At 37.4% G+C, this 18,635-nt stretch overlaps 1 protein-coding gene across 2 annotated transcripts in view; it reads right to left on the bottom strand.

The window, feature by feature from the left end:
• Positions 1–18,635, bottom strand: part of pdxka (pyridoxal (pyridoxine, vitamin B6) kinase a) — a 134,722-nt gene that overhangs the window by 96,098 nt on the left and 19,989 nt on the right. For both annotated transcript variants that reach the window (XM_088607346.1, XM_088607338.1), the window contains exons 4-5: positions 11,824–11,928; positions 175–258 (exon numbers count right to left, since the gene is read on the bottom strand). In XM_088607346.1, the coding sequence (XP_088463472.1) occupies positions 175–258; positions 11,824–11,928 (189 nt within the window). The remainder of the gene's footprint in view (positions 1–174; positions 259–11,823; positions 11,929–18,635) is intronic.

Raw genomic sequence — 18,635 nt, 5'->3', positions numbered from 1 at the left:
CTTTTACTTTAACATTAGTGCTGACTGTCAGTGTTTGTAATATAAAAGAATATAACACAAGTGATAAAACACATTTTCAAAGACTATAAGTTATAGACTATAAGAAATAAGTTTTCCTTTATTTTCCAAAGTAGTCACTCAGCAAAGCATAATTCCTAAAAAAAGAAGGCATACCATAAACTAAGTTAGGGTTCTGCCTCTTCAGCTCCTGGACGATATCCACCACCATCTCCAAAAATGATGTGTCACGTGTGTAACCTGGGGAATGGAAAAACAAACTAGTTAAGTGGAAATGCGCAGCACTGCTCAAACAAGAAACTCCCAACAGAATGTTATTTTTCATCATATACATTAACAATATCACCTCAATAACATACATCATTTTATACTCCATTCACCACCCACCATTATTAACAGTGTTTCTTTCATTCTTACACAGAAGTAATAAACATGAACAAAAATTTAGCTTAACAATGACTTTAGTATAAAGCATTTATTGTATATTAACAACATGAATAAATGTATGGAATTTTATTAATTTGTGAGACCAATCCTCTGGAGTAGACCCGGAACATATCCTCCCCTCCTCCAATTAACTGCATTGTTATGGGAAATTATTTTTTAACACATTTTTTATTTATGTTACATTCAAAAACATTGGCCGATAACCCCTCTGGTGAATCTTGTAAATGCTGCCTTATCACTTGTCTCCGCCTGCAGAGTAAAAACTATTACCACCATCACTTCACTCTTCACATATTTAAAAATATTTTAATCTAATTTCAGTTTGTTCGCTATTCTAGTGAACTGTAATCCTTCATTTTCTTGTAATAATTTATGTACTTGTTTTGTAAAGTATGATTTATTGCATTATGTTGATTTGTAACCTTTCTGATATACCGCAGGACAATGTCGTTTTTACATAATATAAATAAGTCTTGACATTTCAGTAATTGTTTTGTATGCAAGTCATGCTGGACAAAGGCATTCACCTACATTTATTATAACAATAATAATAAAAGTGGTGCCAAAGATGCCTCATGACAAGATAGGAACATTTTCATTAAATAGTGTCAACACAAAATAATATTCTTTGTGAATATAATAAGATTTTATTAACAGATGAGTAACAGCAGATGCGTAATGTGGGACAACTATGTGTTCTGTATGGAACTTCAGAAGAAAATTACTTAAAAAGAAGAACAATCCAGTTTCTACCAAAGCATTATCTATGGCAAATGTTGTCATATTGTTATCTATTGTATATGGCCAAGGAAATTCATCTTCATGGAACAGAATCCAGGATGTGTGGAATTAGGAAAAAAGAAGTTCCCAAAATAACAAAAGATGATTCAGAGTACATCTGATTTAACAACTTTATATACAGTGCAGAACATTTTGGCTGCAGACTTCTTCCCAAATGCTGTAAACGTTTCAGAGACAGGATAAAATACCTCCTCAACATTACTCATGAACATGGAGCTTCAAAACCAAATAGAAAAATTAGGACTAGTGTAAGACAGTATAAACTATAATAAGATTGTATTGTGATTAATTCAGATTATTCTCGATTTAGGTTCTTAATTTCTGTTTTGGTCTAATGCACCCGAAGATTAAACATAAACCTTCTTAAGTGCACATTAGTTCTGCAGCGAGTAGCAGACAACTTTATGAAGTGTTAAGAGACAATACATAGTGTGCATACCCAGTTGTGCACTGGGATCTAACATGTCTTCATTGCCTGTACCATATATCTTGTACATATATTGTATAAAACCTAGGAAAGGCAGTTCCTATTCTCATCAGGAGAAATGTAATCAGAGCCAGTAACACCTCATCAGTAGTTGGGTTGTGAGTTTTGCTGCAGAGTGCAAGAGGAGTCACCAGCTTGACATGCTGCATATCAACAGATCTGTCTTCAGCTTGGACCCCAAAACCCTCATCTATGGGGTATGCCCACTAGATGAGACATAAAGAAGTGATCATTGTCCAAGGATGGATGGATGTGCCAGTTTATCTTAGTTCAGTGGTGGGAACCTTACACTGTGCTTCTTTACGGCATGGAAAATTGCTCCCTTCCAGGGTGTATGGGGGTGGAGAGAAATGCTGATGTCGATGGCAGGAAGACTGTGGTCTATATATGCAACAACGAACAGTACCCTTCAAGTTGGTGTTGGGTAGCCTGGATTTCAATCCTGGTGCGGCTAGTGGAGGTGGAATGATCCCCTGGACCAAGTCCTGCTTTGGGATGGTGTTATATGGAAGGTGGAGTTGCAGTCACCTGTCAGATGTGGTCTGGCACTATGTTTTGAGTCAGAGAGATAAGGAAACTGAAGTGATCACATGAGCTGCGAAAATAATAGGTTGGAAGACACAGTCCTGTTGAGACTGATGCACTACAGAGAGGGTAATTGGGGACCCAACAGGGTGGTCAGGAAGAGGGAGAAGGATAAGGATCCTCCTGAAGCAGTGGAACCAGCTGCACAACTAGGGAGTCCCATTTCATCAGTTACATAATCCAAAGGGAAGAGGTACTGTGAATTTCAGTGTGTGGGAGGAGACCTTGAGAGAGGTATATGACAACAGTGGACATCCACATGATGAGACAACCAAGTTGGTGCAAGAGCAGGGACACTGACCATGTTTCTATGGCTGACATATTTCTCTATAAAAAGAATCAATGTATTTTAACATTAACAGGGACCAGGACATGACAACACATGTTTACAACAGCCTAAATTCACATTTTGAGTATAAACAAAATGAATACTGTAATGACCCATTAAGTTAGTGCTAAAATGTAATTTAACCTTGTTTGATATGTTTTAAAAACACTTAGAATTTAAACTTAAAAATGAGAGCTTGTATGTGTGTTTTTGAATTAACAACATTTTTAAACATTAAACTCAATTAAACATTTAACATTTTAAGAATTTTAATGTGTAGTGTGTCAAGTATGTTTAGGAGCAGAATACTTTTAAATTCAAATTTAATGTAAATATAAGTAATTTATTCTTAAACTACAGTACTACATAAAGTTCTATTAAACACTGTACTTATCATAAAGAGGGAAATGTAATATGTAAATTTATTTTTTTAAACTTATTTAGCAATGTAGTCTGCTTGCGCTTCTTGACGTTTCTCTGAACTTTGTTAGGGTGTTTTGCATTCAGAGGATGTAAACTTAAGGCACAGAAAAACTTTAAAAATATATAAATATATAAACAAACACATAAGTTATAAAATAATAGATTAATAATTGATACATAATGATTTTAATGATTATAATGATACTAATTGCCCATTTACAGTCTGGTTTTTAAGATAGAATTTACATAAAGTTTATGGGAATTTATCATCACAGTCCATAGTATATACAGACACCCATATACAGCATTAGTGCAATGAGTGCAGGCGGTGGAGGTCTCAGCCTACATCAGCTCACCATCAAATTTAAAGAAATGTGGTGGTAGGTGTAGTTTTTTCTTTAGCTAACAATTTGATTTAATCTGAATTATTTCAATAGCTGTGATAATTTAAATGTGTTTTAAACCCATTTTGAATTAATACCCACAAACACTCAGCCAATAGTATTAAAATTGACACCACAGGGGTGCATAGGCAGTTAGGATAATTAATGTAAGGAAAACCACAGGTCCAGAGGTAATGTGTGTGGAATAGTTCTGCAATTTTGTGCAGATCAATTATGTGATATTTTTAGCTTGCGTTTTCAGATGTCCTTAAATTTACAAATCATCCCCTCTATGTGGATGAAATCTACTCTTCCCATTCCAAAAACAGCCAGGCCAACAAACATTGTATTTTGCACAACAACTCTTAAAGAACTTCAATTTATACAGTAACGTCTAGGAGTAATCTTATGAATTCTTAACAAGGTTTCAAGAGGTCAAGACAAACATGACTAACAAGAAAAGATGGAAGAAGTCATCTTTCTCTTGGAGCTTCAGTGCCGAGATTTCTGAAATTGCTTATAGCTAAAATTGTAATATCATTAATCAGCAGTTGAATACGAAGAAGAAGAAGCAGCAGCACACAGATCATGCAATTTATGAAATGTCCCATTAGTCCGTAAAATAGATGACTCTGTAGCTAAATGTAAGATATAAAAAATAGGGAAAGAGGATCATCATCACTTTTACATACTTTATCAACTTGCCTTTTAAGGAACCATCCAACAATTGGTACCTTAAGTTAAAAAAAGGTGATATTTAATATCCCTTGGAACCTTTTCTCAATATAGTTTAACCTCTGCTTAATTCTTTTATTTACACACAACATTAAAGGAGCAAAATAAACAGAAAACCCAGTTACCCATTGTTTGGAATATGATATTGGGAACTGAAAGAAGGCTAGTGCTTGAAGAGTGCAAACATAGCATACAACACATGCAACGATATAAAAATGCCTTTCATTTCAAAGCAAATCACACACTTCTGCTGTTCCCATATTATTTTAATTATCTGCCTTGTCAGAATGTATTTAAAAGAGTTATCTTAAATCCCTTTAAATTAACTTGTGTTTCAGTTTAAAGCCATCTCTTAACCCAATTAGCAATGCCTATATGTTTCTTTGATGATTAACATAATTTACGCTTTAGACAAAATCCTTAAGCCTACTCTTTTTCTAGTATAGGATTTAAGCCCAGTTTTAAATGAAGGACACATGTATGCCCTAGTATTCTAACACAGTGGTTCTCAAACCTTTTAGACCAATTACCACCTCAGATCAAACCAAAGCATCCAAGTACCACCTACAAGTCATCTTCTCATAGGAACCACAGAAAACCTCAATGACCAACATGAGCGCATGTGCGTACACACTCACACACATAGTATAAAAATAGCACTGAGTTAATTTGGATTGTACCACCTTGTAGCCATTTTTCGACGCTTGCTAACACTAGCATGGCTGTCTGTGTCGGGTTCAGCAGAAGAGCTAGTGACAGTGGCCAATAGGTTACTATACATCCGGATTTTCCTGGCCTCTATTTTGATCCTTATATCTCCGTCCAGGGGGAATTTTCAAATATCCAGAAGTCCGGGATTTCGACCCCATTATTTTCACCATGAAGAATAATTAACATAAGTTATAATGATAGAAAGAGAATTTCTTAACTTCTGTAGTTCGCTTCACAACCTATGTGTTTTCGTCCTGCACGTGTATGATTATGTGATGTGATAGCAAAATCGGGCATCAATATCAGTGTCTTTGCAGTGCAGAAGCATTCCCTCGAAATTCTCCCTATTTTGTTTCTCATTTTCCTACCCTCAAACAGAATGCCAAAGCAAAAGTGTAAATTCACAGCAGAACTAAAAATTAAATTTCCGTGTTTTTCAAAGTGGCAGAGAAGACTGGGAAGCTGAATGTTTGGTGTGTAAGCCTGGTACTTTTGTCTTCATGGCAAATAAAGGTGTACTTCACTTACAAGCTCATGTTGGCTCAGACAAACACAAAAAGGCAAAGAGAGTTTGTCAACCAAATTAACAGATTCTTCTGTAAAGTCTGGCAGCAAAACAGAAGATACTGTTATTGCAGCAGAGGGGTATTTCACAGTTAAACATCATCACAGTTACTTTACCAATGAACATAAAACATGGGATATTTTGAAAAGCCTCTTCATCCCAACCCCTTTCCCAGATAAAGCAATATGAAAGTTCCTCAGGGTGTCCGCTTTTTTGATGTTCAAATATGGTAACCCTAGTGGCCGATGTATAATCCTCCTCGTTCTCAATGGGTGTGCATGATCTATCGGAGCTGGCGTCAGTACTCTTGGCATCAAATCCTTTCGGCCATGACATAATATTTTATTTTTGCGAGGTGTTAACTTTCAATCACTTGTTCTGTTGGCGAATATGGTGCTAAGCTGTGTCTCTGAAAGATTGAGAGTATGAACACAAGTATTAGCGCATGCTGTATCAACATAGTACGTAGGCTGCATATTTGCCACATAAACTTTTTTTTATTAAAATAGAAAACATAGAACCTATCTCAAGCGTTCTGAAAACGATTAAGGAAAATTACATATTAAAAATTTACATAATTTTTAACTATTCAAATTTTAATTCCCACTTTTTCAGTGCACACAAATTTCCAGTGTCATCTGGCGTACCACCTGGGGGTGCTCCACACTGTACCACAGTTTGAGAACCACTGTTCTAAAGTATTTCTATTTTTAAATTGGGCATGACTGTAAAAGAGAAACAGAAGGCTCATAAGTGAGCCATGACCAATTTTGATAGTACTGCTGAGGCAAAAGGGATTGATGAATGATAAAGAGTATTCTTAGAATTAGACATAACAGAAGATTCTCATTGTTCCTTTGTGGTGTAAGTCAGTTGTATTTTCTGGTGTATTCTCCAATACTACTACCATTCAAACCACTTAGTCCAGTTGGTAGTTAGCAATTAATTTATGAAGGATCTCAACCAACTGTTCCTTGAAATACATCAGAGTATTACCTTTGAGCAACCCTTTGACCTCTTGGCTCAAAATGCTCTTCCATTATACAAATGCTGAATATCATAGGCACACTGTTATACTACTTTACATTGTTACATTTTACAGGGTCAACACTGCTATTGCTATGTCCCCATTTGTGCAACATGCTGCATTTTCTGCATTTTTTTCATGTACTTGAAAGAAAAATGGAAACTTAAAACAGGACATCATTCCAAAAAAAATTTAAGTAGCAATTCAGATCTTGGATAACATCCCAAACTATGTGTCAGTTTTGACAGTTCAAAATGCAAACTGAACATGTCCCAGATTGTCCCAGCCAGCAGCCATATCACTCTGCAACTCACAACTGGCAACCCACTGAAGCTAAGCAGGTGTGGGGCTGGTCAGTGGTCAGTACCTGGATGGGAGACCTCCTGGGAAAAACTAAGGTTGCTGCTGGAAGCAGCTCACCCTGTGGTCAATGTGGGTCCTAATGCCCCAGTATAGTGATGGGGACACTTTACTGTAAACAGGCGCCGTCCTTCAGATGAGACGTAAAACCGAGGTCCTGACTCTCTGTGGTCATTAAAAATCCCAGCGCATTTCTCGAAAAGAGTAGGGGTGTAACCCTGGCGTCCTGGCAAATTCCCACTGGCCCTTACCAATCATGGCCTCTTAATAATCCCCATCTATAAACTGGCTTCATTACTCTGCTCTCCTCCCCACTGAGTGCTGGTGTGTGGTGAGCGTTCTGGCGCACTATGGCTGCCGTCGCATCATCCAGGTGGATGCTGCACATTGGTGGTGGTGGAGGGGAGTCCCCATTACCTGTAAAGCGCTTTGAGTGGAGTATCCAGAAAAGCGCTATATAAGTGTAAGCAATTATTATTATTATTATTATTATTATTATTATTATTGTGAAAATGTATATAGATAAATCTACTCTGTATTTCATGACAGCCTTTTTGAAATCAAACCACCAATACGTGCATTATGTAACCCATGACAAAGAAAAACAATAAATAATATACACATTTCTTACCTGTCTGACAAAATGTGAAAAACACATAAATGGTTATTACAAAACAGGTGGGTATAACAAAAATAATTAGCAATTCTATGTAAAGAAAGCCTAATCAGGAAAAATCCTTGATGATTGTATGCAGTGATAATTACACATTTCTACAAGCAGTTAGTTCCTTATGGACCTTAGCTTTTAATCTTACTCTGAGCTAGGACAAGGGTGGTGAGGAGCATTAATACAGAGTTAGAAAGAGACCCTGAAAGCTCATTACTCATATTTGTGGAACAAACTGAAGTGAGAAAGACAGCAGAGTGGAGAAAGACAAGAGCTTTGGACAGGCATTATCATGGTGTGCAGCACCGCTCTCTCTAGGCCAGTCTCAAGGTGAAGGTAGCAGAGAGAGCAGAGAGACAATTTATCAATCACTTACCTTGTCTACTTCATATGCTTTAAGACTTTAAAAGCAGCTTTGGGCTTAACAACATTTGATTTTACAGAACCAAATTAAAACAGGTTTATTCCATGCTGAAAAGAGCCGAAAGGAAACACAATGTTTCGGCTGTGGAGCCTTCTTTGGGTGTCTCAGAAGTCCACGGCCGAAATGTTTCTTTGCAGCCTATGCATGCTGACGCAGCTACCCATCTGAACTATTAAAATAAAGCTGCCATGAAAACTGAATCAGTCAACAATGGGTTGTGGTACATATACAAATAAGAGCTCACATTCCCAAAGATGACAACATAGAACAGCTTCATGCAACTGGGGACCATGTGCTTTCATATCAGCAGGGCTGCAATGGTGAGAATGATGGGCCTATCAATATAGCATGCATCTGTGCATACTTTTGGTATCTTTACAGTGGTTCTGTATTTGTTCCACAATTAATTGCTCCGCATTGTGCATTTTCAGTGAACTAAATATACATTTACCCTGTTGAGTGTGTGCAAGATTTTAATCTTTGAATAAGCTCTTTTTATAAGTTATAACTGTGAGGCCACAGGGCATTGACACACAAAAGTTACAGCATAAGACATAATATCTAATTAAGAAGTCATAGCAAAGAGTCACTTAAAGAATAAGAACATGTATAAACTGTTCTACTCTGTCAGTCCACATGTGATCAGATAAAATCATATGCAGTCAACCTAGCTCTATTCCAGATCAGTGTAAAATTCCTCATCAGTGATTCTTTCAGAAAATACTGCAGTGGCACTACACTGAAAACATGAACTGGTCTTAATACCCAAAACTGTCAATACATATTTGGCTCATTGTGCAAGAATTAAAAAAATAACAGAATCAATTCTTTCGTTTCCATTCAGCTGCTCACCATTTTAATTTTCTTTTGATCAAAACTCACTGAATGACTTAACAGTCTATAGTAGATCATACATTACCTTGCAAACATATTCATTGTGCACAATTTTCACATTTTGAAACTTGCAATTACCACACTCTAAAGTAGCAATTAATGTTTGTAATGTTTGTAATATACATAATGTACTCTAAACATTCAGACCAAAAAAGAAAAAATAGTAAATAACTGATAAATAGGAAAGAAAAAGTGAAAAGTAATGGTAACAGTTTTTCAAAACTTATGCTGTGGCAGACCTAAATTAATTTAGGCGCACAGAATTACCTTAACAAGCCACACAATTAGTTGCGTGGCCACTGCCAGTGAACAATAATAGTGGTTCACATGATTTCAGAATAAATACACCTTTCTTTGTAGGATCCCCCAGTCAGATAGTGAAGTAAGTAGTTTCAAGCAAAGATTTAACCATAAAGACCAGTGAGTTTTCATAACATCTAATATATAAAGTTGTGTAAACTATTTCTTGAAAGTTGATTAAACATTTACTACTTAGCTTTAGCGGAAATGCTAAATAGGCGTGGATCTCACAAGCCTAACTTCTGTATTTAGAACTGGTAAGATTTTGATTTCAATGCAAAAAAGGAATCTGTGAGGTACTTGTGCTATAAGATTGTAAGCAAAGATTAACAATAAGCAAAAAAATCATTCAGATTTACACTTCTGACTGAATGATACACACACAACCCTGAACCTGTATTTTTAATTTCAGTTCCTTTTGGAACAATTGAAAATTTTGTTTCTCGCTTTTAGATCTTTATCATCTCTTATCTGCAATTAAAGTTCATAAACATTATATAGTGTTACGTCCCTGTAGCGGCGAGGCTTATTAATAAGAAATAATTAAGTGTTCTGAGCCTTCCCAAATGAGGCCCCATTTCTCTGTTCATCTCTGTGGTGCAGCCACAGAGAAACTATTCATGCAGGCTGATAAGGACAGCTCCCAAAGGGGGATGCACTTAGCTAAGCTTGGCTATCATGATCAATGGTCATCCATTGGCGCCTATCTGTCTAGGGAGTGCCAGATGGACATCTGGACTGCATTCCTAAGTGTCAGGAGTAAGTGACTCATATCTCACCTTGATCAACCAATCAGGGACTGGTAGGGCCGAGTAACCCACATGGGACTCTGATGTCCATGGAACTTTCAGCCAATCAATGAGCTGAAGTTCCTCCAGGTAAAAACAGGCAACACAGAGAGCCTGTGAGATTCAGTAAGATTCAGAGGGAATTCTGAGACTGTTCTAAAGGGAATTCAAAGGAGAATTCCAGGGCAGGACGGCCCAGGAGCAGAAGGCTCCCAAGGGCAGGACATTCTCGCAGCGCGCCTCCTGACCATCCTGAGACTCAGCCCAGACAACCACGGAACGGCCAGTGTGTCCGAGTGCCAGAACTTTCCTTTGTTCTAAGAGTCTAGAGCGGAGGTTGCCAGAGAATAACCAGAGGATCCACCTGAGGTTAGCACCAGCAGCAGGCCTCGTGAACAGGTCGGAACTGTGGACAGCTGAATCACTATTCAGAACTAGCTCTTCATCAGGAACGAACCGGTCCGCTTCCTGACTTGCTGGGACCCACAGTCATCTTTTCTCCTGTGCACAAACTTTGCTAGTTAAAGCCAACACTAACTAGCCAGCCAGTGAGCATCTGCAGCGCACCGTCGCAAGCCGCACAGCACAGCCTGGCACAGAGCCAGAGAGCGCGGATTGGACAGCAACAGCCTGCAACTGTTTCTTTGTGCCCGCAGGAGATCTGAATCCCCAGAAATTGGATGAGTATTCAACTTCACTGCATTACTGCTCGAGAATTCAATTGTTATCCAAACCAGTTGATATCAATTTAATTCCTAAGAGTTATGTACTTGTTTCGAGTATCTATGTAGAAGTTGTAACCAAGTTCACTTTACGAAACGGTCTTAATGAATGATATACTGAACGTATGTCCTCTTGATATGTGTAACACTTTGTAACTGATTGAATATATACCTTTTGTATTCTGATAACCCTCTCGATAAGATCTGTTAGGTTTACATGCATATTCTATGTATTAATAAATGTATCCTCGTGTATTAGTACCTGTGTGTGCGCGTTGTTTGAGTTATGTCGCATGGTTGGATTCTAAAGCCATCAAAAGAATCAACTTTGTGATTTACTGCTACAATTAATAATTGTCTCAGTAAATGCCCAAACCCTACAGAACTGGTGCCTTCAGAGAGCCACTACATTTTGGCGTCCCTGAGCCGGTTTTCCTACATCCCCAATATGGCTCAGTCTAGGGGTGAATGGGGACTGACACATGAGCCAGGGGTTAACGGACGGAAATACACAAACAATAAAACACACTAATTACACTATTCTACAACCCAATACCCTCTAAACCTGTCTCCCAAGGAAGGGGTGCAAAAGCCAAAGCAAAGTCTTCCAAAAGATATCCGTCTACTCTATACTAAGCAATGACGGAAAACTAAAAAATTACGGAAGCCACAACAATCCCAACCCTACACCACAGCCAAGAAAACAAATCCGATACGTCTCACGTTTTCACCATTTCTTCTTCTTACACCTCTCTTCCACACACCTTCTCTGGGCGTCCCATACCGGCATTTAAAACCGGACCACCCTCTTCAACAAATCCAGACATAGACCCAATTTAGGGACACGCACACCTCCAAAACTGGACTTCCGCACGGGAGGGGATTAAAAACAGAACAGAACGTAACAATAGTCATATACAGCCTTTTACATCTCGTATTCACTTTAAGGTACAACTTAATAATCAACCTGCTTCCTAATAATATCCCCTCCCATTATCTCAACCCACAGGCATATTTCCTTTAGGAAGGAGACAATCATACCAGCCTTCATCAGGAAATTGTCTGATCAGTCTTTGATTTGCTCCAGGCCTAGGTCAGAATAAAGTTGCCACCAGTGGAACAGACCAGGGTACCCAGTGTTCTAGACTCCCTACTTACCTGTTAAGACATAGTCATAATGGTTCACGTTATTTAACTTCAGACCTTCGTATAGCACATGAAGCTCATCAGCTGTGAGGACTTGGCCTTTCCAGTGTGCATAGCCTAGACAAAACACAGAGTAAGTTAGGTGTCATTTAGGACCACTACACATCACAGAGAATGCCGTGTTGAAGAACGCAGAGTTTCACTCTTCCATTTGATGCCTGATTTGAGAATTGAAACTTACCTGATCTGAAATCAAATCATTAAATTCAATGATTTCAGTTTTTTTTATAAAGAAAGCAAACCCTGCCTTCACACGAAGAAGCACAACAGACAGAAATTTTCCAGCACCAAGCTAAGAAATGCTCTCTCCACAGCACAGGACATCCCTGGCATTGAGCTCAAGGAGATTGGACAGCTGCAGCAAACTCAGCCCAGCAGCATCTTCAGCAGGAAGTTTAAACGTATTCCATACACAAGTCTGATTAAGTTAGATCACAACAGTAAAATAAATATAACTTTATTTAAGTCTTTGAGAATAAATGACAACACAAACAAAAAAGAGTGAAATGAGCATAAATCAAGAAGTAGCTTTTTCTTGGCTCATAGACTTTGCAGTCGCAAAATAAATACCTTCTAAGCTAGTTAAATAATCTAAATAAAAATTTTTCCCCCAAACTCAACAGTCCATTTTCCTTATCATGTTCTTCTCTTCAAATAAGAAGCTTTGCTGGAAAAGCAGGTGCCCACATGATCTGGGACTACTTGCACTGGCATGAGAAATTGGTGGTCAAAATGAAGGAAGATGTAATACAGTTGTGTAAGAGACTAAGAGGAGTTAAGAGACAAATTTGCCTAACAGTGGGTATAGATAGTCACCACCCCCTTTCAAAATTTGTACCTTTTGTTGTATGACACTCTGAAAATAAAAACAAATTAAATTAGACTTGTTCCATTTTTATTTACACACAGTGACCCACATTAGCCAAGTGAAAATAAAATTCTAAAACATTCTGAAAATGAATTAATATTATAACAGTAAAATACCTTATTTGAATAAGTGAACACCACTCTTACAATTGCATATGTAAACTTGCTCAGGTATAACCAATCACCTTACAGATCACACAACAAACTAATTGGCTCCCACCTGTGATCAACTGTGGTGATTTTGATAAGTTCAGAATAAAAGCAGCTGTTTCTAGAAGATTCCACTGCTTGGAAGTGCATTTCAAAGCAAAAAATCCACTATGGGTGGAAAGGTGCTTTCAAAATAACTTTGAGATAAAGTTGTTGAAAGGCACAAGTCAGGTGTTGGTATAAAAAGATTTCAAAACCTTTAAGTATCCCATGGAGCACAGTCAAAGCCATCAAAGGCGCATGGCACCACCCAGACCTTGCCTAGATCAGGCCGTCCGAATGACGGAATGACCAAGCAAGAAAGAGACTGATGGCTACCAAGAGATCCGATGACAACTTTGAACGACTTTATGGCAAAGACTGGTCATTCTGTGCATGTGACAACAATATCACAAGAGCTCCACAAATCTGGCCTGTACGGGAGAGTGGCAAGTGGCACTCCTTAAAAAAAGCCACATCAAGTCTCGTTTATGTTTTGCTAAAAAGCACCTTAAAGATGCTGTGGTCAGATGAGACCAAAATTGAACTTATTGGCCGGAATTCAAAACGGTACGTCTGGCAGAAACCCAATACATCTTACCATCTAAAGAACACCAGTCCTACAGTAAAGCACGGTGGTGGCAGCACCCTGTTGTGGGGGTGTTTCTCTTTAGCTGGGACTGGGGCACTTGTCAGGATAGAAGGGAAGATGGATGGTGCAAAATACAGGCAAATTCTTGGAAGAAAACCTGCAGACCTCACCCAGGAAGTTGCAAAGTGGGAAGATGGTTCACCTTTCAACATGACAATGACCCAAAGCATACCACCAAAGCAACCTTACAGTGGCTGAAGGACAGGAAGGTGAATGTCCTTGGGTGACCTAGTCAGAGCTCCGACCTAAATCTCATCGAAAATCTTTGGAATGACTTGAAGAGGGCAGTCCATCAACAGTCACCACGCAGTTTGACTGAGCTTGAACAATTCTTTAAGGAGGAATGGGCAAATATCCCTCCCTCTAGGTGTGCAAAGTTGGTAGAGATGTATCCAAACAGACTCAAGGCTGAAATTCAAGCAAAAGATATTTAAACCAAGTATCAACTCATGGGGGTGTTCTTCTATCCAACCCAGTTATTCTACTTTTTATTTTTATTTCAGAAATTTTGCTTTCTTTTTTCACTTGGATGTTGTAAGGTACAATTTGTAAATAAAACTGGAAAAAGTCTGATTTTATTTGTCTTCTTTTTGGGCTTCACGGCAACAAAAGGTGAACATTTTGAAAGGGTGTGGTAACTTTCTATATCCACTGTACATCTGGAAACTAGAAAGAGCAGTGTTTCAAACTTTTTGCTAAGAGCTATAAAAGGAAGAAAAAAACAACCACATAACTCACACTAAAAAAACACTACTCTCCTGTTTTTAATTGCAGTGGTAGCTTTACAGTGGATCATATCTCAGGGTATAGTAACACCAAGGTCTTTCATCAACACAAACTGTGAGGCATCTATGTCGAAAGATTTGAAGAGCTTTAAGCGCAAAAGAAATGCAACTTAATTTAAAGTGGAATGGCTCGACGAAATGGTAGAAACTGCTACTCCGAAAAGTCGTAATTTGATATATGTTCCATTGTGAGAAATATTTGTTTTATTTAAAAAGTGACATTTGTATTGCTGTGATGCGAAAGATGCAGGAGAATTTGCTAGTGGAAAGAGGTGGGACGAGGTTTGGAAACTTCAAAGCGTCATCTCACAAACAAATCACATGTTGACGGTGTACAAAAACTCAAGACACCAAAATCCTTCACTACCAGATACAGGGCTGCTACGCATGCTGCGAAAGTCCAGATAGGTCAGGGGTGTCAAACTCATTTTCAAGGGGGGCCAAACTAAAAACATTTAATCATGTCATGGGCCACACATGCAGAGATAAATACTGATTCGAGTTTTATTATACATTTTTCCACATATGCAAGTGAATGTAGCCTAAACAAACAAAATATTTATTCAGTATTCCTCTATTTAAGAATATGGTTGAGCATTTCATAAAAGAAAACGTATTCAAGGTAAAAATAAGATCACACATTTTAGGTAATTTTTGGCAATGTAACTATATTGCACAAAATGAATTGAATGAATACAAAAATTGAAATAAATAAAAACAAACAAACACAAATAAGGATAGGTCCACATCACAAACTGTTAGCCTATTGTTGATTTCATGCTGAAAAGAGAAGAAAGAAAGCACAATGTTTTGGCCGTGGAGCCTTCTTCAGCACCTCACACCTTAAGAAGCCTCCACGTCTGAAATTTTGTGTTTTCTTTCTTCTCTTTTTAGCATGGAATAAACCTTCCAATTGATACCTATTGATACCTATTAATCAATTGTGTATCTTTCAAACTGAGACATAAGACATATGACATGTCAAACTACTGCCAATGTAGCAGTAAAGGGTAAGGGTAGTTTAAACAGAGAGGATGACAGAGAAGATGAGAGACAGCTGTCACCAAAACAAAATAATAAGATGACGATGAAAAGACAGTCCAAGGTGGTCCACTTGATTTACAAAATTGTCTTTCATGGAGTTTGAACAATTTTCAAATGTTCAAAAAATCCATCCCTGTTAAAATGCACTCCCTTCAAGCAGCTTAGCTTACATGGGAAGAGTGCCAGATTCCATTTTTTATTGTAATAACTGTGATGTCACTTTTCAGGTGAGTCATCCAGCTAAACACATGTATTGATACTCATTGCTAAGCAACAAGATAAGGAGAAGGCCTGGAGGGCTGAGGGCTATGAATAGTCTCAGTTCCTTGAAAACGTTTGTGTTGGTGTTTGGGGGAGTGCCTTTTGTGATAAAACCCAATCTTTTCCATCATCATTTTTTTCAGCAATGTTAAAATCATAAAGACATTGTACATAAAAGAGTGTCTTTCCTATAACCATTAAAGCTTGCTAGCATTTACAAGGCACAAAGAGACTGTGAGAGATGCACAAGCTTTCATCTCCCGGTGTAAGATACTGTACCCAGCATTCTGTGCTACCTCTCCCAGATACCCTCAGGCTAACTCAAAGGAAGGATTGTGACACTGGAACTTCTCTTGCATTTTACATCTTCACAGTAGAGTGACTTGAAATTTCAAACTCTAAGGAAACAATTTTATATTATAGAATAATATATGAAATAGAATAAATATTTCCAGATGCTACACTGTTTATCTCAACCTACAAAAGCCACCTGTATAAATCTGGACTCAGACATAGTTGATTGTGACAAGGAGGGATCTATGCACAACTGGCCAGGTGCTGGACTGGTGCTCAGTTCATAACATATCAATGACTTCATTACTTTCCATAGTGGAAATATGTGTGCTTCCTCACTTGAAACATTTTGAGTTATAGGATTCCACTCTTCCATCTTTTGTAGTGAAATCCCTAGATTTCATTAAAATTTTGAAATTCATAGCATGAAAGATATACAAGAGGTTTCACATTCACATTGGGTTTAACCTTGACCCTCCTGTATTTTATCGAATGTATCTAAAGAAAGTCTGGTCTCTCCACATAGACCTCAAGATTTGATTTATAGTGTAGTGTGCCCATAATTTCATAATTAATCAAAATGCATTGATGTAGACAAATATACAAAATCAAAGGCATCCAATTCCTCTTGTATCCATAATTGTTAATATCTTAGAGGTTTTTTTGTTATAGTGGAGTATAAAGGGATTTTAAAGAGATTCACACTTAAGCAGATATTTTTAATAAAGGATACTTTTTTGTTTGTTCTTGGATTTGCAATCTCAATAGCTTCCTGGCTTCTCTTGTTTGTATTTCTGTCTCTGTCTTGTGATATATTTTTTACCTTTTCTGTATTCATGCAAACTATCTCTTAGAATCTTATTGCAATTAAAAAAGTACTTCAGTTAAATTCTTAGTATTGTTCCCATAGCCTTACAAGTAACAGAACTAAGGCTTAATGATCTACTGATGCAGCCACTCAGACTATATGTCAAACTCATTACTGCAGCAAGATGACTTTGCCATACCATGGTATTGTATTCTGATGCACAATCTGATTGGTATCTTCACTGGCCAAAGATTGATAGGTGGCACTTGTGGTGCATTACAAGTTAGTGAAAACATTAGCTTCATTTAAACTGTTGTAAAAACCAATCAATTTGGCATATTAATATGGAATCATGTAATTAAAAGAACCATTTTGGTATCAGAAAATAAAAATAAATTTCTGAACATCTTTAACAATATTAATTTATGAATGTAAATATAATATATTTATAGATGATAATGGTAGCATATTCCACTTTCTTCATAAACATCTGCATCAAATTCTTTAACTCGGTCAGTTCTGTTTTGGAAACATTTTGACATGCTTGTAATAGTTGAAATGGAAAATGAAATGCTTGTAGTCTCATTAAAAATTCTTGTAAGGAAATGGAAAAGAAACTCTTGTCATTTTTAATTAAACAAACTGAGTGATGCTTTTATTCAGTGGTAGAATTTTTCCTGCTTCCTAGAAGTCCTGGGTTTGATTCCCTCCCTATACACCAGTTGTATTTGAACAAATACTGTTTTTCTAACGGTAAAATATAATAAATAATATATACACCATATTGACATTTTTATTATTTTATATATCACTGTGTTTAATATTAAAATAATATTAACAATAAATGAATAACATGAATGACTATGAAAACATTAGTAAAATGTGAACATGTTAAATACTTAAAATAAAAATAGAAATAATATAGATGAACCTGCGTAGTGAACAGACACCTGGGGCAAGATTACCCAGATATATGTTGTAAAAAAGATTAGTTTTTTCAAGTCTCTTTCACATTCTCTCCCTCTCCTGATTCAATTCAATTGAAGGCAAATGTTCTAAATTGTTTCTTGTTGACTTCCCATTTCCTTTTATTTTCAGGCGCAAGAGTACCTTGTTAATTTTGGACGTATTTCATCTACTAAGCAAAAGTGTGTGGTTTGTTCTGACAAACAGTACAGATTGATTTACAGACTCCACAGACTAGAAAAAGCAAAAGTGAGGAGGTGTGTGACAAAATTCCCATATGCCCACCCATACAATTATCAGAACAGGAAGTAGCTGCATGTCTAGCACGCTCCAAAACAAACAAAGCACCAGGACCTGATGGTTTAAGGGGGAAAGTGCTAAAAGTCTGTGTTAGCCAACTTAATGGTGTTTTAACCCAGTGTTTTCAGTTCTTGCTTAAGGTCCATACCGTGTCTGACACATGGAAGGTATCTACGGTTGTACCTATTCCAGAAAAGCCAGGGGCTAAATTACTCAAAAAATTAAGACCTGTGGCTCTCACCTGTCTCTTAGCCAAATGTATGCAAAGAGTTGTAAGTAACCACCTTATGTCATTAATAATGGATGTCTTGGATCCACTACAATTTGCTTAGAGTGCATGCAGGGAGACAGAGCACGCAACACTTACTTTAGTTGATCCCATAGCCAAGCGCCTTCAACACTCAAACGCTTGTGCAAGCTCTCTTCATTGATTTTAGCTCTTCTTTTAACAGTATAAAAATTCATATTCTTTTAAAACATCTTTTTGACTGAAATGTGAATGGGAATGTTAAACGCTGGATCAAAGACTTCCTTACAGATTGACTTCAGAGAGTCCACACGAACAGTGTATCTTAGACAAATTGGTTTTAAATACAAG

This window comes from Lepisosteus platostomus, chromosome 2, assembly GCF_059453375.1.
Source record: "Lepisosteus platostomus isolate fLepPlt1 chromosome 2, fLepPlt1.hap1, whole genome shotgun sequence".
Classification (NCBI taxonomy): domain Eukaryota; kingdom Metazoa; phylum Chordata; class Actinopteri; order Semionotiformes; family Lepisosteidae; genus Lepisosteus; species Lepisosteus platostomus.
The sequence above is the reverse complement of the archived record's forward strand: the minus strand, read 5'-3'. Positions and strand labels throughout refer to the sequence as shown.